At 33.9% G+C, this 23,337-nt stretch overlaps 2 protein-coding genes across 2 annotated transcripts; both read left to right on the forward strand.

Annotated features, from left to right (window-relative positions):
- Positions 1-3,404: 3,404 nt before the first annotated feature.
- LOC108990694 (transcription factor TCP9-like) lies at positions 3,405-5,062 on the forward strand. The gene has a single exon (XM_018964730.2). It carries the CDS (start codon positions 3,664-3,666, stop codon positions 4,882-4,884), a length of 1,221 nt encoding a protein of 406 aa, XP_018820275.1. The 5' UTR covers positions 3,405-3,663; the 3' UTR covers positions 4,885-5,062.
- An 8,204-nt stretch (positions 5,063-13,266) lies between these two features.
- On the forward strand, positions 13,267-17,124 carry LOC108990684 (cucumisin-like). The gene is made up of 10 exons (XM_018964716.1): positions 13,267-13,350; positions 13,442-13,530; positions 13,855-13,952; positions 14,051-14,194; positions 14,285-14,384; positions 14,793-15,309; positions 15,410-15,732; positions 15,808-15,919; positions 16,016-16,229; positions 16,493-17,124. The coding sequence occupies exons 1-10, from the start codon at positions 13,267-13,269 to the stop codon at positions 17,122-17,124; spliced, it is 2,313 nt and encodes a 770-aa protein (XP_018820261.1).
- The last annotated feature ends 6,213 nt before the right edge of the window (positions 17,125-23,337 follow it).

Here is a 23,337-nt window from a genome sequence, read left to right on the forward strand (position 1 = left end):
TTTGTACAACTTGGGAAAGGTTCTTGTCCAGTGGGATTGTTACAAAAGATCCCATTTCACCAAGTAATGCTAATGTTTTTTGCCCCCTTTTGGATGGCTCCAGTCGTCACATTTGTGTAACCGTGTTTAAAAAAAAAAAAAATAGTGAGATTCACATTTTTATAAAATTAATTTGTACCCAACATTACTCAATAAATAAAAGAAAATCTTATAGAAATAAAATATATATATATTTTGGTGTCAGTTTCAGGTCAAATACTCAATATTTTATCACTTTCTTTAAAAATCCCCTTGGGTATTTGGGAACTCAACCTAAGGAACTTGCTGTTACAGGCGTTTGTAAAGATTAAGGTCTAATTTGATTATAAGATGTGAAAAAGATAAAAATTAAAGATTGAATAAAATATTATTAGAATATAATTTTTTATATACTTTTTATTTTAAAATTTAAAATAATTGAATTATTTATTATATTTTATATAAAATTTTGATAAAGTTTTAATATTTATATGAGATTATTTATCTGATCTACCAAATCAAACCAAGCTAAGATGATGCATAATTAGATTATGTTTGGTTGTTAGAGTAAGTTCAATTCAATTCAAATTAATTATTGATGGGCTTACTATTTTTATAATTTTTTATAAAAAGGTTAAATTATTTCAACGTACTTCATACATTTAAATATATATTTTAATATATTTATATTTAAATACATCTTAATGAGATTTATAAAATATTATTATTTATAAATCAACTCAGATAATTTGTGATCACTGAGTATCCAAAATTTGAACTGTAATTACTATGAATTCTTTATATGATGTCAGCCTATTGGCTTATATGTCGGGTTACTAATTGATATAAATTTGTCGACGAATGTATTCAAATTTTGTTGGTTTAGCTCCCGATCCAATTATACGGGACATTAAAGGGTAACAGTCTCATCTTCATGGGCTGCATCTAGGGGTGTAATCGGTCCGATTCGATTTAATTTTGGACAAAATCTAAGACCGAACCGGTATGTATCGATTTTATATTTTTCAAAACCGATTACGCACCGGTTATCCTCCTAAACTGGTACTTCCGGTTTTATCAGTTTTCGGTCTGATTTTTCGATTTTTTTAAAATGTAAATTTCAAAATTTGTCATTAAAAATTTGTTTATAAAAAAAAAAATTTTAATATTAATTATAAGTATTAGTATTAATTATAAGTATTAGTATTAGTTATAGTAAAAACTTTTAGTATTAATTATAAGTATAATTATAATCTATAGTCTATATTAGATTATTAGTATTATTTATAAACTTATATATTAGTATTAACATTTAATGTAATAATTTATAAATTATAATATAAAATTATTTCATATATATGTATATATATATATATAAAATTATAAATTAACATCTAATGTATAAATTTAAAATTATACATTATATATAAAACTTATTTATATTAATATTTAAAATATTTTGTATAAAACTTATATATAAAAATATTATTTTTTATTTTTTTAATCAACCGCTCCGGTCCGGTCCAAAAAATCTCAAAACTGAAATTGGCCGGTTTTTATATTTTAAAAACCGGTTCCAAACCGGACCGATTCAAAACCGGTAAAACAGGTCCGGTCCAGACCGATTTTCCGGTTTGAGTTTACACCCCTAGCTGCATCTCATGTATTCTAATTTCTTTGAGAGTATTGGCTATAACTTATACATCTTTCTATTTATTTTTATATTTGTATAATACCTCATCAAATTGGTCTGTATTGAATTATGCGTCTTTAAAATTTTACATAGTTATATTTTTTTAAATTTGAAAAAATATTATTCACTCTCCAAATATTATTTTACTATTTTTTTCTCTCTCCTACCCTTTGATCTCTCTCAACAGCAAGTCAAACAAACAAACTAAAGAGGATCGAACGGGATTGATAATTGCTTATTTGAAGCATATCAAGAAAAAATAATTTTAGAAAAAAGTAATAAAAAAATAAAAAAAATTATTATTATTTAGTTCAAAGATGTATATCAATGTAGAGTTTTTCTTGATATGTAAAATTAATCTCTAAAAAATATAATTTTATATATACATATAAAGAAGAAATGAATATTAATGCTATTAAGGGCATGCAAATCAGATGAAGAAATCATATTATATATATATATATGTATTAAAAAATATATATTTTTTGCAAGTCAAATCAAAGCCATTACTTAGAGCATGCTTACGACTTGGCTTGCCACTTTAACGCGTTACAATGTTCAGAAGGAGGTTTTATACTCTGTTGAAATTGAAAATTTGGACTTTTTTCATAAGAATAAATTGAATAATATTATAAACAATTTTAAGGTATGCAAATTATGCACACGTTTTTTGAAAAAATTAAATAAATTTAAGATCAACATAAAAATCTTATTTTTTTAATGGTTGATCATATTTCTTTCAAATAAAATAAACTAGATTTACATACCTTATAACTATAAATATCATTTTTCTTTTTAAAATAATAATTTTAGAATCATGTCAAATTCAATAATTATCCTATAAACTCTTCGGGATGAAACTCCAAGAACTCTGGTAGACAAAAAGTTTTATATTTAAGCATAGAAGAATAGAAAAGTTTAATTGCAATGGGAAGGATAAGAATTAGGTCCCGTTATACATAAAAACGGTGTCATCTTATCTCATGTTATTTCATTTCATTTTATTATTATAAATTTTTTAAATTTTTAGTTAAAATATAATAAATAATTCAATTTTTTTAAATTTTAAAATAAGAATAATATTAAAAATTAATATTTTATTCAATTTTAAATTTTTATTTAAAGTCATCTCATCTCATTATTCAAAACAAGTTTTAGAGTCACATGACATTCTTATGATGTGACGGAATTTGATATGTGAAATAAATTTGTAAGTTTGTGAACCAAATAATATGATATCAATAATATATTAGATGTATCCTTTGTATGAATATATAGTTAAAAAAAAACAGGGGGGGATTAAGAAGAAGAAGAAGAAGAAGAAGAAGAAGAGGAAGTGAATTCCTTTGCCTTTAGTGAGTGGACCACCATAGATAGGTGGTGCGAACCAATGAAATCCATTAAATAAGCCGGAAAGCCCAACCCTTTTTTCCAGACCTTTCTGACACCACTCTTCGACCCAATTGGTTTAGCCCTCAGCCCCACCTGTCCCCATTGGTCCACCACTTGGGGACAGTATGACAATCCCAAAAGTCACCATGTGGGTCCATACACGTGGCACCCTCTTATTCCCACAACTCCTCTCTGATCGAATCTTATCCGTCAAATCTCTCCCATTATCAACATCACAACCAATAAGTCTAGGGTTTCATTTTTCCTATATATATGTTTTTTTATTACTGTTATTATTATTATTTTTTCTGTAACCTTTTGTAAAACTGTAATCTCTTCGCGGAATCTATTCTTCCTTCCTTCTCTTCCTTCAATCTCCTTCTGTTATATTACCGTTTCAATAAGTCCCTCTTCACCTCATCCTCTGCGAGCAAACCCTAACTTTCCCTCGGATTCCCTCCAAGCAAACGTCCCGAATTTCTTCCATTTCCAAGCTTCAAAAGAGACAAATTTCCTCTTTTTTTTTTTTCGTCTCCTGTTCTCTTGATTGGGCTCCTGAAATGACGACGTCTTATAAAGAACACGAAATGGATCATGACGACGACGGAGGGGGTACCTCCGATCTCAGCACCAGCACCGGAGACCCAGAAGAGAACCCTAACGCCATCACCGTGGCCACCGATCACAACGGGTACTCCAGAGTGCAAAATTCAGACCGTACGGCAGCGTTTCAAGGCATACAGTTGAAAGAGGAGCCATTCGACTCGGACCCGCCGTCAGACCCGGACGAGGAGAACCAGCAGGAGGCGGCGCCACCAGGACAGTCTATCGGAATGGTCCCCGTGGCCATGCCTATGCAGATGCAGATTCCCATGCCCATGCCGGTCTCGACCGCCGCGAGAAGGTCCTCCACTAAGGACCGCCACACAAAGGTGGAGGGACGTGGCCGGAGGATCCGAATACCCGCCACGTGCGCTGCACGAATCTTCCAGCTGACCCGGGAGCTCGGGCACAAGTCCGACGGCGAGACCGTAAGGTGGCTCCTGGAGCACGCTGAGCAGTCCATCATCGAAGCAACCGGGACAGGCACCGTCCCCGCTATCGCCGTATCCGTCGGTGGGACCCTCAAGATCCCCACCACCTCCAACGCACACAACGTCAACGACGACTCCGCCGCCGCTGCGGCCACCACAGCCAAGAAACGAAAACGACCATCCAATAGCGAATTCGTCGACGTAAGCGACTCCGTCTCGCATACCATCTCACAACCCTCTACTCTCGCACCGGTGCAGCAGGCCACCCCGACGGTCCCACCGGGCCTGGTCCCTGTCTGGGCCGTTGGGAACGCCGGCATGATGGTCCCAGCCAATGCTTTCTGGATGATCCCGCAGACCCCAGCTGGACCGTCCAATCAGAACCCGCAGATATGGGCATTCGCTCCTACGGTATTCAACATGTCGGCGAGGCCAATTTCGTCATTCATAGCTGCGAACAACCAGTCCGGTGGCGTGAATGCGAATGCGAACATGAATATTCCGGTGGGAGTCGAGGTGCGTGCTCCGTCTCCGGGCGCGGTGTCGTACTCTGCTGTGAGTACGAGCACGGTTGGAGCTAAGGTGGCGAAGAAGTCGTCGTCGACGATGGCGGCGAGTGTGAGTTCGAGTGGGAATGGTAGTAGTAGTGGCAGTAAGGCTCACATGCTTAGAGATTTTTCATTGGAGATTTATGATAAGCAGGAGTTGCAGTTGATGGGTCGGGCTGGAAACCAGCAAAAGCTCTGAGTTCATCGAAGGCATGAGCATCGGAGAGAGATAGTGAGGAATGGTGGGTTTAGTGTTCACAATTTCGGGTGCTATTTTCCACTGAAACATAATAAGAACAATGAGAAAACTGTCGGTATTTCTTATTTAATTTCTGTTCATGAGTTTGTGTTTTCGAATAGATTTTATGTTTTGAGCAGTTGGGTTTGCCTTCCAAATCGCACGGATGCCCATGAACAAGCATTATCTTCGAGAGTGACATTTTGAGTGCAGAGCGTAGCTAAGCCAGCCAACAGCAAAGCGTAGAAGCACCTGTTTATTGCCGATAGAGAAATCCACGTAGTCTTACCCAAAAACACTAGTCTGTTGATACTATTACTAAACGACGTTTTCTTTCTTTTGTAATTTCCTACACCAAAATTAACAACGTTAATTATAGAACAGAAGATACTTTACGTGCCAAATGGAGCATCACCTAACATAATGGCTCGCGAATTAGGTTGCAACGAGAACTATCCCAATTTCTTAGTTCAATTTCAATCTACCTTATTAAGGAAAAGCGTTGTTGTAAATTTCCTTTCTTTTTATTTTTTGGGTTTCCTACAGAGAGTGGATCAGATATGGGTATTTCCATGTAAGGCATAAGCTTGATCCTCAAGACAGATTCATGGGGGCATAGGAGCAAATGTTGCAAGCAAGAGGTTGAACATCTATTAAGAGTTAGGGTCGATTTGGAAATATAATTCTTCTTATATATTACTTTTTTTACTGTTTACTATTATTCATTGCTACATATAATATGAGGTAGTAATTTTAATCAACTCTCAGCCTCTCAAAGTAAAAGCCATGTTTTGACGTATATAAAGTCTTATTCCACTCATTAGACTTTCGGCGTGTCCGTGTGGGTGTTTTGATTATGGAAAACTCTTTAGTCACATATGATTAGATAAAAGTAAATTATAGATTAATATGATTTCAGGTGATACGTTATATTATAAATATATTTTTATTATAAAATAAATTTAATAAATTTATATTGATTTATTTTGTATAATATATTTATGTCTATATCATTTTTTATTAATTATATTTAATTTTAATTGTTAAAAAAAAGGACATTTGGTAGCGGAGGTTTTGATAAATTTTAGAAGAAAATTAATTTACATCTAATATTTTATATAATTATATTTAAAATTTAAAATATTTTTATAACATATTTGATAAAAAAAAAACATATTTTTTAATATTATTATGTAATATATTATACGATGTATTATATCATCTTATTTTAGAACTTTCATGGTCCCACCGCAACCAGATGGGCATAGACAGACTCATAGAATTCAGAAGGGAAAAAAGAGAGGTTTTTTGACCGTACAAGAAAGCAAGCCAAAAGTAAAGTGTCTCCCACGTGGGAATTGGGTTGTGCGTGGGTGGTGGGGGTCCACCTCCAAATGGTGGGTCAACAAGGCCCGATGGAGCCAGCCACCATGACGCACATCGGTTGGGGCGTGTAGAGTACGCACCCGACATCAACGTCTAGCATCTCGTTAATCAACTGGGTCGCTCAGAACGCGTAGTTTGCACGCTCAGGAGGAGGAGGAGTTTACAGAAAAATAAAAAAGAAGTGAAATCCGTGGAGTTGTGCAAACGCGACTGGGGGGTGGGGCCAAGATTGAAGCTGTCAAAATGGATAGGATTGGGAGGTGTACGCGTGCACCGAGGAAGGTGGGGTCCAAGCAAGGGGTTGGCCTTCTCTATCGGAGGTGGTGGGTGGGGCTCGATATTTGTGGACCCCCAACCAACAATTTAGTCTAACTTCCTCCTACTACTACTGCTGTTGCTGTGGGCTCCTGCTTCTCTTCTTCTTCTCTCACTAGCCTTTTCGTGTTTTCCTTTATTTATTTTTTTGAGATGAGAGCTCAAGCACAATGCAATTTGGCCCGCCCTGGGAGTGGGAGCTCACCATTTTCTTTTTTTTTTATTTTATTTAAGTGGGCTCTCCTCTCCCTGCCATACACGGCTATCGTTTATATGTGTGGACCACAGCTCCACATCTTTTATTTACCTTTTTTATTTTATTTTTTTTCTTTTGGGTCAAGGTGGTCCACCTCATTGTATGGGACCATGCTTACATATTAAAATCACCGTCCTCGTAATCCTCGCCCTTCCATTTTTTTTTTTTCAAAGTATTTTTTGAAACTGGACAACTATTCGTCTATTCCATTACCTCCAAGGAATTTAATAAGGGTCGTGCTACACGGGCTTAGCATGTAATTTTTTATATGTATTTTTTTAATTTATTTTTTATATAAATTTTTTGATTTTTTAAATATTTTTAAAAAATAAAATAAATTTAAAATATTATTAAAAAATATTTTCTTAATTAAAAAGTAAAAAAGAAATCATTAAAAAATATTTCTTTAATCACCAAATAGAATAAAAAATAATTTTTATTCTACTTTGTGATTAAAGAAAGTATTTTTTAATAATATTATAATTTTTATTTGACTTTTTTAAAATATTTAAAATTGTTAAAAATATCTATATAAAAAAAAATTAAAAAAAACATTAGAACCCAACGAGAGCCTCTAGCGGAATATTTAACATTTTCCTTTTAATAAACCTAAAATTTTGCTTAAAAAATAATAAAATAATAATGATCTCATTTCAATAATCATATTTCATTCTTATTTTATAATAATAATCCATACAATTTTTTATATAATTATATTTTAAATTAAAAATATTTTATATTTATAAATGATTTTATAAAAATGCATTTAATATAAAATATAATTATAGAAATAATTGTAAAAGGGTAATTCTACTCATTGACGTGCTATTAAAAAAATTAAAAAATATGTATTTACAATAAAATGACACCTGAAAATACAAAAGTATGAAAATTAAAATCTTATATTTACACTATCTTTTTATGTTTTTTTTTGATAAGCCACGTGGCACCACATGACAAAATGAATAGTATAAATTAGGAAGCATAGCAATATTTCTCATTCTAAAAAGTATTGTACATATATTATTTTTCATATGTATATAACCATAAAAAAAAAAATGATCATAACATAAGCTTGATCATAATATGTCATGAGTAACTCATAACAGGTAATCACTATCAAACAGTCTCAATTTGCTCAGCCAACACAAAGCATAAATGGTTCACTTTGGTCAAATCTCTCCCACGCAGATTAGAAATAAATAAATAAATCTCTCCCACGCTTAATTTACTCACTTTTTTTTTTTCCTTTTCCTTTTCTTTTTGTCTAGCTTGAAAGACAAATGAAATTGTTACAAGTGGCATTCAAAAGGAAGGAGGACAATTTTGGTTGGCAGACAGAGAGTTTGATATGGACAAGCACGGTTGTTTTTAAGTGCACAACTCTACCCCAAGTGTCTTTTTGACATGTTCATATGAACTCTTCATGAAGTTAGAATTTACATTTCACTTTCATTTTGGTAAAGGGTATTATAGATGCATGAAGATATTTTGAGAATGATTTTAACTAAGGTTTTTGGATCGGTTCGGTTTTAAAAGCGCGCGTGCACATACACACATATACATACACATGTGCTCACATATATATACACGTATAGCATTGAGTACATGATTATATTCCAACCAAAAAATACAGGGAGTTGTTAGGAGAAAGAAAACATCATAATCAAGACCCATCCAAAAGGATTTTTTTTTTTTTTTAAAGATATAATCAATTATTTTTGGCTTGTATATTGATATGAGCAACCTAGCATCCCGTTGGCTTATAACTCGTTATTGATAGAGAAATAATTTAACTACATAAGAATTACATAAAAGTAAATTTATAAAATGATGTGACTTGATATTATATGTTAGATTGTAAAATTATTTTTATGATAAAATAGATCTAATAAATCATATGAAATTATATTATATCATTTTATAAATTTACTTTTATATAATCTCTTTGTGTGTACAAATCAGAGATTTTGGCTGTTTCTAATCCTAAAACAAAAACGGAAATTGGGCCATAACCATGTTCGTGGGTCCACACAAGTTGAAGTTGTCAGATCACTCAAAGTTGGTATATGTTGACAGCTATATCGAGGGGTCCATTTTGGGCCCATAGCTGCATCACTGGTGGACCCACGATAGTTGGGCTGTCTGAGTAAATTAGTAAAGAGCCAGCATTTTTTTTTAGTACTATTTATTACGGGGTCAAATCCCTCAGGAAATATTAAAAAAGAAAAAAAAGATATGGAACTTGTATTTTAGTGTGGGCCTGAGCTTATAATATTTCTGGTCCAACATATGGAGCCCAGATGAGGATAAGAGTGGAAGCCACGAACATATCCAACTAATTGTCCAAACTCTAAAGTCCAATTCTGTATTAATAATATTGTAATTTATATATATTACACGTTCATTTCATTGTATCAACAGGATATTATTATTGTTCGACCTTATATTAATATTTATTTTTAAAACAATATATTTAAAAATTGATAAAAAAAATATGATCACATCAATATAAAAGACGACGAGAGGAGATGATAATGTAGTATATAACATTTTTTTTTATGGTGTAAAGAGCTCATGAATTTGACATAATTGCATACTAATGATTGATTAGCTACTTATTTGCAACTATAAGACCCTCTAGAGCCGAGATTTTGTTTTGTTCTTCGATCTGTACCATCACATAGTCTCTAAATTAAATTTAACTAGTTTGGGTACTGAATATCTGATTATTATTTATTATTTTATTATTACTTTTTATCTATTTTTTATTACGATTTACTACAATTCAATATTCTATTATTATTTTTTTATTATTATTCACAGAATACTTGAAAATATCTCACTATCCAAATACAAACTAAGTGTCTAATCCTCCAAACAAATTAATGTCTATATATATGTTCGAAAAGTCAGAAAATGAATTAAAAAAGATGAAGGAATTAACAATGGCCTGTGGGGCAAAGCATAAAACCCAGATTACATGCATGTATGGGACCTTTCATGTGTCGAATAAGCAGTACTAAAGTTTCAAAGACTTTGTTTCTTTACTTACTGAGTTTGGACATCTACAGGCTGGAATTCAAAGGCTTTTTTTTCCTTTTAAAAAAGCTACATAGACAAGAGAAAGCCCCAAATTAATGTCAGTTTTGTGAGTAGCATATAATATCGCTAGAGGGGGAAAATGAAGAAGAAAAGACTGTAATTTTTCTTGGTATTTCATAGGTTAATTTAAAGGCTAATTAAGATCAAGTTGTACGTGGGTTTTTTTTGTTCTCCTTTTTAGAAGGTTCCTTTTTGTGTGAGTGATATGGGTTTATTTTAAGATATATAGTTATGAAATTTTTGAAGTAAAAAAGCTTGATGATGAGAATAGTTTCAGTTCATGCATGCATCCTACGCACATGATCAAGATGCATGCATGCATGCATGCTTTATATATAGCGATAAGACTTGACTGATATTAATTTTGATTGTACTAGACAGGACACCGTTAAGATTTTCAAAGGAAGATCTCGTAAAACTTTGAAAGCTGAGATCAAAGTGCAGTGCATCATGATAAGCTTCTATATAACGTATTATCATTCTATTAAATATGATATGACATATTTATTATTATAAATAATTATTTATTATATAATTTTTTATCATCTAATGATAATAAATATATCACATACTTTTTAATATAATCAAAATAGGATTTGAGCTTCTGTCGCATGTCTTTCCTCTCATGTGTGTTTCGAAAATATATGGGTGGTTCTAAGTGCTACAGTTACGTGAAGTTAGAGGGTAGGGGGAAATTATAGATTTTTGAGATTACTATTTTGACATTTAAATGTATATTTTAAATGGGTTTTGAATGGCCCTTGTTTTTAGGTTGGGTTTGGTTTTATGTTCGGCTTGTGTTTTACAAAAGGTTTTATAGCTTAGACTTGGTATTTAATTGAATTTGAGTTTTGAGATTGATTTTTTAGAATTAAGGGATATTTTAAGATTATGAGAATTTTTAAGTATTAAAGAATTAAAATAGATATTTTAGAAGCTTAGGCTTAAATGGTTTAAATTTGTGAATGATTGGAAATTTATGGATTTACGTGATTATTTTATAGGTGACAATTTATAGTTGACTCGACATTTTTTTTAGAAAAATTCTGAAAAGTTAAGAAGTCCAGGTAAATGAGATTTCTATGCTAGATTTTGCATAAAAATAAAATGGACTGAGGTCAATTTTGAAAATGCACATATTGTGTTATGAAAAGAAATGTTAAACGATCTCAGTTATTTGTTCTGCATTGCTCATGAGATTCTGTATAAGAATAAAATATTTTTTTAGCATGACTGGTGTAGACATGAGTTTATTTTTAGCATTCGGTTATTGAATTCAGAAAAATATGAGCGAATATGGAAATTGATAATTTTTGCATGTGACGTGAAGATATTTTGAATCTGTTTTGAGAAAATGTGAAATGATTTGAATTTGTTCAGTACTCTGTTTTGGAATGATTTGGCATCTGAAAAACCTTTGGCATGACATTCTGATTTTGTTCTAACTCTGACTCTGATTCTGATGTGATTTTGATTTTGATTTGCTTTGATATGTGGCCCTGTCATATGATATAATAGTAACTTTTGGCTCTGTCACGGGATACAATAGTGATCTCTAGCCTTATCTCGAGATACAATAGTGATATCTGGCCCCCTCATGGGATACAATAGTTACCTTTGCTCCTGTCACGGGATATAATTGTGACATCTGGTCCATCACGGGATATAATAGTGATTTTTTGTTTTGAGTGTAATCACTTTGATATTCATGGTGATTTATGTTCTGCTTGACTTTCCACAGAATGCACAACCCTACCACAGGGGTTAAATATAGAATTCTGTTATGATATGATATTTCAATTATGCTATGCCAAGAACATTTTGAATAAGAATGTTTTCTGAAAGTTTTGTTCTTATATTTTTAGTAATATGTTTTGATTTTGCATTCTGAAAACAAGTTTTCTAATTTTGCATTCTGAGAGAAAATATTTTGTTCAGTATTTCAAAGTTTGATAAATGCTCATATTTACATATTAGTATATGTTCTCTGCTTACTGAGTTATTGATAACTCACCCCTTATCTTTATAACATTTTTCAGATATTTTTATAGTTCAGCTGAAGAACAAGAGTATGAAGTATTGGAAAAGTCTGATGATCATAGATGAATGAGTGTTAAGGGTACAAGTATTTTGGAGGATCATATTTAGTAGTTTTATCTCTGGCGCTTATTTTATTACGTCAAGTTATGAATAATTTGAATCTTTGCAGAGATGTTATTTCATTTTATTGAGGTTTTTGTTTAATATTTCTATGGAGGAACACGGATTTTTGGATTGAACCAATAAGTTAAGTATTTGGTAGAATTTTTGTTTATTTATTATTGATTATTGGAGATATTCTTGAGTAATCGAAGCTAACTCTTCGGACCTCCAGGAATGGAGTGTTATATATATATATATATAAGTGATGTTATATATTACACTCTAATTATATTTTTATCATACTAAGTAGTATGATGTACATTCATTATTATTAGATGATAAAGAAGTATGTAATAAATGATCATTTAATAGTGATAAATGTGCCACATCTTATTTAGTAATGATGAAAATTAGATGGTATTATGGTGTACGTATAGAATTTTCTTTATGCAATAATTGGGATTTTGCTTTTTTTGAGCAAATTTTTATTAATATTGAATTTTTATAACTATTTGAGTTTGGCTTAGAAGAAGATTTTGAATTTTATCAATAAATTTTTTATTCTTAGAGTTTTCTTTCTATTTTGCAATATATTTTTTTTGAATCTCAATCCATATATAGTTTTTCTTAATTAACTAGACCTCATAATAATTCTAATTCTATACATCATCATTAACGATTATTTCTTTAATTTTGTGAATTCTAATATTTTTTAACGAAAAATTACATAAATAGTCTAAGAAGAGGTCTTTGAAATCATCAGTTGTACTACTTCCATATTCACGGCCAGCTGGGACGTCCAACGAAGCAAAGTTTACGGAATTAATCAAATGGCAGGCGAGGCCGGCCGGCGTATGATACAAGGAATTGAACATTAACGAGCATATGTCGCAAAAATAAAACAAAGATGAGATGCTTAATTATTTGGGGGATTGAAAAAAACACAGATATATAGAAAAAAAAAAAGACAATATGAATTAAGCTTCACATGAAGGTATGTATATATGGTTCAAACGGCGGACAAAACAAGTTTCAGTGTTTCTTATATAAACACCTCGGACGACAACTATTTCGAAAAGTCATTATAAGCTTAAATATTACATTCTGTAGTACTTGAGCAAATTAGTTCAACACCATTAATGGCCAAGGCAGGCCTACATGTTCTTCTGTTCCCATTGTTGCTTACAGCTCTTCTGCAAAGCTGCCATGGCCAGGAAAGAAAGGTAGATTGCTTTTCCTAGCTGCTAGTACTTCACATGTTATATTTTTTTAATGTTCAAAGCAATTGATCAGCGTGGGATCTGTTCCATACAGGTTCACATTATATACATGGGAGAGCGGCCTCAAGGAGACTTTTCTCTTGCATCAACTCACCATTCCATGCTCGAAGGAGTACTCGGAAGGTCGCTACTAATTTTTATTTTTATTTTTACGTAATTCTTCCAGACAACACCGTATATAAATAGAACTGTTAGGAGTTTAACGATATATATGTATATATACATAGTCACTGTGTGTATAATAACAGTGCTAGAAGCTTCCACGTGAGTATTCATGCAAAAGCCGATGATGCCTCATTGCCTATATATGCAGCGTTGAACAATTTTTTGGAACGTACTATTACTAGATTGAGATGACAAGTGTTAGCTAGGAATACGACATTTTTTGGCTGAGTACTTCACCTTATGAATTATCTCAAGCATATATATACCTCTTTTCAATTGCAGTATTTCATCGGCCAAAGAGTCGTTAGTTTACAGTTATGGGAGGAGTTTCAACGGTTTTGCAGCCAAGTTGACCGATGAAGAAGTTGGCAAGTTATCAGGTGAGATTGTCAAACAAGCTGTGGCAAGGACTCATGATCAAGCTTTGTAACCGTGTAATTCCGTGCTAAAATTTATAAGCAACTGAAATGTGTTGCAGAAATGGAGGGTGTAATTTCAGTGTTTCCAAACCATAAACTAAAGCTTCACACTACAAGGTCATGGGATTTCGTGAATCTCCCAGCAGGCAGCGGCAAAGTTGGAGGCACTCAAGGGGATGTCATTATTGGGCTTCTTGATACAGGTTTTTATACTAGGTTACACGAGTCTATCCAATTTTATTTGCATATATAAACAAGATAACCTGATGTTTGCCATGTCTTTTCTGGTGTAGGAATTTGGCCAGAGTCTGAAAGTTTCAGCGATGAAGGGCTCAGCTCACCACCCAGTAAATGGAAGGGCAAATGCATAGGTGCCAACTTCACCTGCAATAAGTGAGCTCTCTAATTCTCCCCAGTACTTATTTGAGCATTTCCATGGGTCCAAAAACCATTAGAGGAATGAACAAATAAGATAGAGATAAATAAAAAGAGTACTCGAGCCATTTTAGTGCTCACTGCATTCACAGACACAGAATATTAAGCAAAGATACCATTATACAGATTCTAGTCTTAATAGCTAGCAAACAGCCAAAAAGATGTAAAAAAGCGAGCAATCTTAATCCTGAGAAAAATGAATTCAAAGACGTTAAGTGATTGTAGCCCCACCATGCACTTCATCTAAATCATTCAGAAGCTAATGTCCAGCAAACTTAAGACTGCAAAAAAAAAAGACAAGCATTCATCTTTTCTAGCAGTCAACTTAGTTAGCAACTCAGTTTCTGATTTTTGTTTTTTTAACAGCAAGATCATTGGAGCACGTTACTACAATAGTGACAACTCCTTCGACAGCACTGACTTTAAATCTCCAAGGGACTCTGAGGGACATGGAACCCATACTTCCTCAACCGCTGCAGGAAGGGAGGTAGCTGGAGCGAGCTACTTTGGGCTAGCAGAAGGAACTGCAAGAGGTGGAGTTCCCAGCGCAAGGATTGCCATGTATAAAGTTTGCTGGTCATCCGGATCATGTTCTTCAGCAGATGTCCTGGCAGCATATGATGATGCAATAGCAGACGGAGTTGACATTATTTCAGTGTCGCTTGGTTTTGGCTCGTTTCTCCAATACCTTGAAGACCCAATTGCTATTGGGTCTTTCCACGCAATGAGAAAAGGGATTTTGACCTCGGCTTCTGCCGGGAACTCGGGGCCTTATCCGTTTACCATTAATAATTATGCACCTTGGATTGTCACTGTTGCGGCCAGCACCATTGACAGGAAATTTGTTGCTCAAGTTGTGCTTGGAAACGGACAAGTCTACACCGTGAGTTTCCTAAATGAAGTTTTCTTTAATTCAAAAGATAGCATTTCAAAAGAGTAATCATCACTAAAACCATTATAATTCTTTGAACAATATAATGAAGGGTCTCTCCATCAATAGCTTCAACCTATATGGAAAATCATTTCCCTTGATTTGGGGAGGAGATGCTGCAAACTACTCTGCAGGAGCTGACACAGAGATTTCAAAATTTTGCTCTCTTGGGACCCTGAATTCGTACGAAGTTCTAGGAAAGATCGTCTTATGTGAGTTCCTCGACGATGGCACCGGCGTTCTACTAGCCAACGGTGTGGGAACCATTATGGCGGACTCATCCATCAAAGATTTTGCCTTCAATTACCCACTACCAGCAACAGTAATCAGCACAGAAGATGGCCTCAGAGTTTTGGACTATATCAGATCAACAGAGTAAGTAAATTTCTATATTAAATCAGTTCAAAATATTTTACACTATCCTAATAAAATTATACAAACCATTGATAGAAAACCAATCGCAACTATTCTTGTCGGTGAGATATGGAAGGACGTCATGGCACCTTATGTTGTATCGTTTTCTTCTAGAGGACCAAACCCCATCACCCCCGACATTCTGAAGGTGATCTAAGGATTGAATTTCTAAATTTTATGCACCTATAATTTAGGTTTAGAACACATATTGATATGCCAACACTCTTGTTTGGATGGTTTGCAGCCAGATCTCACAGCCCCTGGAGTGGACATTCTTGCTGCTTGGTCTCCTGTGGCACCACCCTCAATCGCTTTTGAGGACACTAGGAGTGTGAACTACAACATAATTTCTGGCACATCCATGTCTTGCCCTCATGTTAGTGGTGCAGCTGCTTATATTAAGGCTGCCCATCCAAATTGGTCCCCTGCCGCCATTAAATCTGCACTCATGACCACAGGTTAAATAACATATTATTTAACTTCTTGAAACATGACTAAGCTGTAGATTATTCCCTGCTCCTCAGTGAAGATAAAGGAAAACATACGTACGTATTGAGTTACAAATTTGTGAGACAGATTCAACAGACCTTGCTTTCACTGGTTTGTTGGAATTACAACAGTCTTATAGGCTAAAACTAAAAAAGCTACATGATTCATAAATATGTGGGTGTGTGTATATATATATATATATTTCACTGAGACTATATTGTATCATGTACAGCTTCCAACGTGGACCCAAAGAAGCACGAAGATCTTGAATTTGCCTACGGATCAGGTCAAATAAACCCATTGAGAGCCGTAGACCCCGGGCTCGTCTATGATGCATCTGAGGCAGACTACATTGACTTTCTGTGCAGGCAGGGCTACAATACCACCACGCTAAAACTCATCACAGGAGACAACAGCAGTTTCTGCACCACCACAGTGCCTGGAAGAGCTTGGAGCCTCAATTATCCCTCATTCTCCGTAGCCGTGGAAGATGGTTTGCCAATTAGAGCCGTGTTTAGTAGAACAGTCACCAACGTTGGCCCGCCAAACTCTACCTACACTCTCAGTTGGTACATGCCTCCCTCAATTAACGTTGTAGTGGAGCCATCTGTCCTATCATTCTCTGCCACTGGAGAGAAAAAGTCGTTCACAGTCAAAGTCTACGGCCCAAGTATTGCACAGCGGCCAATTACATCAGGAGCAATTATTTGGAATCAAGGGGTACTTCATATGGTGAGAAGCCCACTTGTGGTATACACAGTTCTTCCCGGTTCCTCCTTGCCCTTCTCCTCCTCGTCTAAAAAAAAAGCAAATTTCAAACGTTCCTCCATGTATCATAAGAATGGGATATTTGGCCACAAATAAATCCCCACCCACCCATATATGATTTCATATTGCCTTTTGTTTGCGCTTGAAATAATTTGCCAGATTCATGAAGGTAGAATATAACGGCTAAAAGTTCTTGGCACCTCTCTCTCTCTCTCTTTCTCTCTCTCTCTCTGTGCGCAGTGTGCAGTCTGTCACTCATGTTCCTGTCATCGGCATTTCTGATTTTTATTTTCAATTTACTTGCAAAAACGCACATAATTAATGTGACACTTCTTGCATCATTAATTAAAGCGATAAAGAGAACAGTATAGTTTTATAGAAATGCCGTAATTAATTATCCCATTGGCTCGATTTGCATGTACACGTACATGATTATATGCGCACAAAGTTCTTGATTGCCGCTAGGAGTGTAATCGGTAGTGATCAGTTTGCTTTTCGACAAAATTTTAGAACTGAATCGATAGATATCGATTTTGAGAGTTTAAGAATTGATACAGACCAATTTATCATCCAATTCAGATTTTTTGATATTTTTGATTTTGGTCTGTTTCCGTCTGATTTTTCCGATTTATCATGTAAACATATGGCACTACATAAGTTGATACTTGAGAACCGGTTCTGCTTATTTTGCATAAGTTTACCGTTTACACGTGTGACACTACATAAAATTTCATATTATATTAATATTATAAGATTAAACTTTATATGTTACATTAAATGTTAGATTAAAAATTATAAGATTAACTTTATGCTATATAAAAGGTTATATTAATTTTATATTATAAGATTAATAGATATGAATAATAAGATTAATATTTTATGTTATATTATAGAGCAGTTCTGTGCATCAGCCGGAAGCCGCAGCACACCTCACGTGATTTTTTTTTTTAAACTCAATGCACTAGTGTACTGCAGGCTTCCGGCTGATATAAGAAATATTTCTATATTATATAGCAATTTAGCACATAATATTTATAATATAACATAAAAATTTTATATAAAACATATTTTACATATCATATAAAAAATTATATATATATATACCAATCCGGTTCAGTTCAAACCAATTTTGAAAATCGGTACCGGATTGGTTACAAATAGGATCGAACCCACTAATTTGGCCGATTCAATTTGTTTTCTAATTTTTTTATATTCCTACTTTTTTTTACAAAGAAGACGGTATCCCAATTTTATTGATAGCTCTCACTTATGGTGGAAGAATATCGTGATTACTACTGGACATTTGGGGGTTACATATAATCATAAAATCCAAACCCATGCATCAAAATAAAATATAGAATAACTCAACCACTATACAATATACTAAAATAAGCATATAAATCAAAAGCAAAACAGAATACATACCTGAAAAATTCAACTAAATCTAAAATAACCTGCATAAAATATTTTATCTATGTTGAATTACATGTAAACCAGCTTGATCCAGTCGAATAGCTCCCAACATGTCTTTTAGAAGGCTATTATTATTCTCAAAGATCGCCTCTCAACCACTAAAGCCCAACTTGGCTAATCTATATGTGACGTGACTCGTTTCCTTAAAATAATGATAGAACCTTACCACTATCGAGCGAGCCTACATTTTTACCTATTCTAGTACATTTGACTCCTCCAAGGGACTAACTCTCACTTTTCCCACCAATTAACCACAAGCTTAGAATCAATTTCAATTTCGATGTGGATTATATTTCTCTGTGCACATAAAGTACGACCATCTGAGAGGGCTCAGATCTCAACAATATTGTTTAAACTTATACCATAATATCCGATAAAAGTAAAATCATGTGCCCCTCCGCATCTCTCAGGATTCCTCCACCTCCACTTCTTCCTGGATTGCCACAGCTACTCCCATCAACATTTAGTTTAGCAAAATCTTGTTTCGGATGCATCCATTTCAAAAATCTAAATTTTCTTATTCTTGACAGGCATTGCCAAAAGGTCTAGTTGTTGTAAAAATGCACCATCTAAACACTTGATGAATGGTTTATTCGTTTTTGTATGTATATTCTGAGCCAGAAATCTCTTGATCTTATAGCACACTTTCTCCCTCGTTTTTGTAACCCCTTCCATGCGAGCCTTACATTTGTATAGCCATAGAAACCAACTGATTATAGAGGGAAGAATTCCAATCACAAGAGTGATATGAGAAACTACTTGAGCCTTAAATAATTATTGTTGTATTTTACCCGCCCATGTCCTATTTGGCCTAAGTTTCAGACCTAGAGCAACTTCAAAAAAATTTCAGACATAAGCAAGAATCTCTCACATTAGAAGTGAATGATCCAATCATTCAAAATCAGTTAGTTTATAACATTCACATTTAGAAGCCAAAGATATATTCAACTTCATAATATTCTGGTCAAAAGGTAAACCTTTATACATATCTTTCCACATAAAAGTAGAAGTTTTACTCGACAGAAGTCTGTGCCAGATCCATTTAGCCCATGTCACTTTTTTCCCCTGTTCATAAATGTAATTCCAAGCTGAAGATGTAGAAAACTTACCATTCCGTTCAGATCTCCATATAGGAATATCAGGACCTCGAGAGAGTTTGATATTTTGGCGCTTCAGATCTTCACGTAGGGTACTCCCCACTAGTTCCTGAATTTTCTCTCAGTTACCTTCCATGTAAGTATACATCAGCTACTTTTAGTGAGGGATCATTAATATATGAAATTTCACCAAGTATTTCAATGGATGACCAATTTTCAAACCAAAATGACATTATGCATTCCTTAACAATCCATCCTGATCCCTTTATAACCAATTTCACCAAAAGTTTTAAGGCCTTCCAAAAATGAGATTCATAGGAGAGTTTATTTAGAAGGAATGGGTGATCTTGTTTTCTATATTTGGCTCAGAAAAAATTTGCCCAAAGTGAATCTCCATCCAGGAACTACCAAACAAATTTCATATGAAGGGCTTTCTCCATTTCTTCTAGCTTTCGTATTCTGAGTTCACCTTCTGCCATAGGCCTACAAACTTTATCCCATGCCACCCATTTCTTTTTCTTCTTGCCATCCTTGCTTCCCCACAAGAAATCTGCAAAAATCTGGTTAAACTTATGAAGTACACTACGAGGCATATTTAGCATTGCTAAAAGATGAATAGAAATGTTGGATAACACATGCTTTAACAGAACTAGTCGACCTCCCTTAGAGAGTAAAGCTCCTTCTATGTGGCTAATTTCTTTTGCACTTTCTGGATTAATGGCTCTAGATGAGAGTCACGTGTACTACCTGTACTAATAGGTGCACCTAAATATAACCAGGGGAGAGAACCTTCATGAAAGCCTGTAGTTTGAAACCCAATCGTCTTGCGAGATGTGCAAGTATGTTTAGCAAAATGCATAGCCAATTTATTATGATTCACCTTTTGACTAGAAATATTTTCATATAAACGTAGTGTATCCATACATGCCTTCAAATAATTTTTGGATTCATTCAGGAATATCATCAGATCATCCGCATAAAGAAGATGAGAAATTCTAGGACATCCTCTGTGAGTTTTGTACTCAAGCATCTTACCATCTGAAGCACTCTTCTTAAATAATCGGCTCAATACTTCTTCCACAATAATGAATAAATAAGGGGATAATGGATCCCCTTGTTTTAATCTCCGTGATAATTGGAAGTAACCTTTACTAGTACTATTCATTAAAATAGAGAAATAGGGGGTGGTTATACAATTTGATATCAGCTGTCTCCACTTTTCAAAGAATCCCAAAGTTTGAAGTACTTCTAAAATAAATCCACATTCAAGTCGATCATATGCTTTAGTCATATCCACTTTGATCATCACATTGCCTCCCCACACTATTAAGCATTTCCCAGGCAAGCATAATATTTTCATGTATATTACGGTCTCTAAAAGCTCCTTATTCTTTCGAAACAATTTTGGAGAGAAGAGGGTCAAGCTTCTTCACCATAATCTTCGAGAAAACTTTATAAATTACTGTGTACAGACTAATAGGCCTAAACTTAACAAAACTCGAATGATTATCTTCCTTAGGAATAATAACAATGAATGTGGAAGAAAAAAAATTTAGGAAGGGGAGTCCCATGAAAAAAACTTGTTGCTGCTTCTACTAAGTCTTCCTTAATGATGTCCCAGCATTTTATGAAGAATCAGGATCTAAAACCGTTAGGTCCAAGGCTGCCATCTCCTGGAATATCAAATAATGCTGTTTTGAGTTCCTCTAAAGAGGGGCTCTGGCATAGAGAAGCATTTTCCTCCTTTGTAATTACTGCTTGAAATAAATCCTGCCATGTATCCATCTGATGCACCCCTTTTCTGGTTAATGTAGACTGAAAATATTTAACAGCTTCCTCATGAATCTCCTGGGGAGAGTTAAGCTGAGTTCCATCTTCCAATGTCATCTGCTGAAGCATCCCTCTATTTCTTTTTTTTTTTTGTTGTAAAGTAGCATGAAAAAATTTGGAGTTTGAATCCCCTTCTCTTAGCCATTTCACCCGAGATTTCTGCTTTAGGAGAATTTCTTCTTGGAGTAAAAACTGTTCAAGTTCCATTTGCTTAGCATGTAGCTGGATTTCTAGGTCATGACAATGGTTTGCCATCAACTAAGCCTCTAGATTCATGATCTCATCTTCAGCATTCTACACGTGAATTTCCACCCTGCCAAACGTCTCTTTGTTCCAAGTTCGTAGCATAGGTTTCAACCTTTTTACTTTAGCTGCAAACTTCATAAGTCCTTCCCTATAAATTGGTTGGTTCCAGTTATCTTGAATAATCTAATCAAAAGACGTGTGTGCACCACATCCTCATAAATTTGAAAATAGGTGGACCATATCTAGGAGCTGCCTGTTTAGTTTGAATGAGGAGGGGGCTATGATCTCAACATATCCTTGCCAAAATAGAAATATAAAGTTGGGGAAATTCTACTAGCAAATTGTGAGTGACTAGTGTTCTGTCAAGCTTAGCCCATATACATGTTTTACATCCCTACTTGCTATTAAGAATATAATAAGAATAAATAAATCTACATCTTTCCATAACATATAGGTCAAACTCTCTCTCAATGAGTAGGTCAAACAAATGAAATATTTAATTGAATGAGGTTGAGTGTAGAGTTAGAGTTCGAACTCACCACTTGTCCCAAAAGTTTAAACTAATTGGAAAATATATATTTATTTATTTGTATTATATTTTTAACACTCCCCGACATGTGGGTCAGACTCTCTCTCGATGAGTGAGCTAAACACCTAGAATATATAACTAATTGGGGTAGAGTGTAGAGTTAGGATTTGAACTCAGAACATCTACCTGATATCATGTGAAATCATCACTGTCTCAAAAGTTTAAACTAATAGGAAGAAGTATATTTTTATTATTTTCTAATTAATTACAAACAAAATCTATTCAATCTATATAATTTTGATTAAACATACACCATAAATGTGTAGCATGCAAAAGCTATGTGTTTGGGATGAACTCCCTAAACCATTATTAAAAGGAAAATGTTATTTAGTCCCTTCAATGTTACCGTTCAAAGTTACTGATTGAGTATTTTAATTTTTTTTTTTACTTAGTGATTAAGGAAGTGACTATTCGTGAAGTTGTATATATTTTTTTAATGATTAAGAATATTAAAAAAATATTGAAAAGAAAATGAAAAAAAAATAGAACAACAAATACACATTCCATATTATATATTAACGTGACATGATTAATTTGATTTGTAAGATAAATTTAAAGACTTAGATCTCGTAAATCAAATCTCATCACATAAGAGATGTGAATAGTATATCCTTCACACCGGATTGCATGTAGATGCTGAAAGGATTCTAAAAGCCTATACCTAAGTTTAACAAGGGAGTAGTGAACCCAAATTTCATTTTCACATAAGTAAGATCTATGCCAAAAAAGCTTTGCCAGGTACAAGCGAGTTCGCGTACCAAATCAAGTACCAACGCATACATGGCTTTTTTTATTGGAAAGAAAAATTTTGAGAAAAGAAGAAGGTCATCTATCTCATGAAAATCATTTTTGCCTTCAATTTGAACCGTTTTATTAAACAGATGCCTTAATTTATATAAGGAGACTTCCTAAGTTCAAAATACCTAAGTTTAACTAACAATATTGAGAAGTGAAAGAAAAGATAATGCTTAAATTGTGAATAACAACAAAACGTTTAAAGCTGGAACCATGCACCAAGAAACGAAAAGTTATATATCTTGAAGCAACCGCCAGATAATTAATAATTTACATAAG

Source organism: Juglans regia, chromosome 2 (genome assembly GCF_001411555.2).
Source record: "Juglans regia cultivar Chandler chromosome 2, Walnut 2.0, whole genome shotgun sequence".
In the NCBI taxonomy this organism is placed as follows: domain Eukaryota; kingdom Viridiplantae; phylum Streptophyta; class Magnoliopsida; order Fagales; family Juglandaceae; genus Juglans; species Juglans regia.

Excerpts from the sequence above, each read along its gene's own strand:
- LOC108990694 (XM_018964730.2), top strand. The coding sequence starts at position 3,664 with ATGACGACGTCTTATAAAGAACACGAAATGGATCATGACGACGACGGA.
- LOC108990684 (XM_018964716.1), top strand. The coding sequence starts at position 13,267 with ATGGCCAAGGCAGGCCTACATGTTCTTCTGTTCCCATTGTTGCTTACA. Across the intron at positions 13,351-13,441 it reads GCCATGGCCAGGAAAGAAAG|GTTCACATTATATACATGGG; the intron begins GTAGATTGCTTT and ends TGTTCCATACAG. Across the intron at positions 15,920-16,015 it reads TCACCCCCGACATTCTGAAG|CCAGATCTCACAGCCCCTGG; the intron begins GTGATCTAAGGA and ends GATGGTTTGCAG.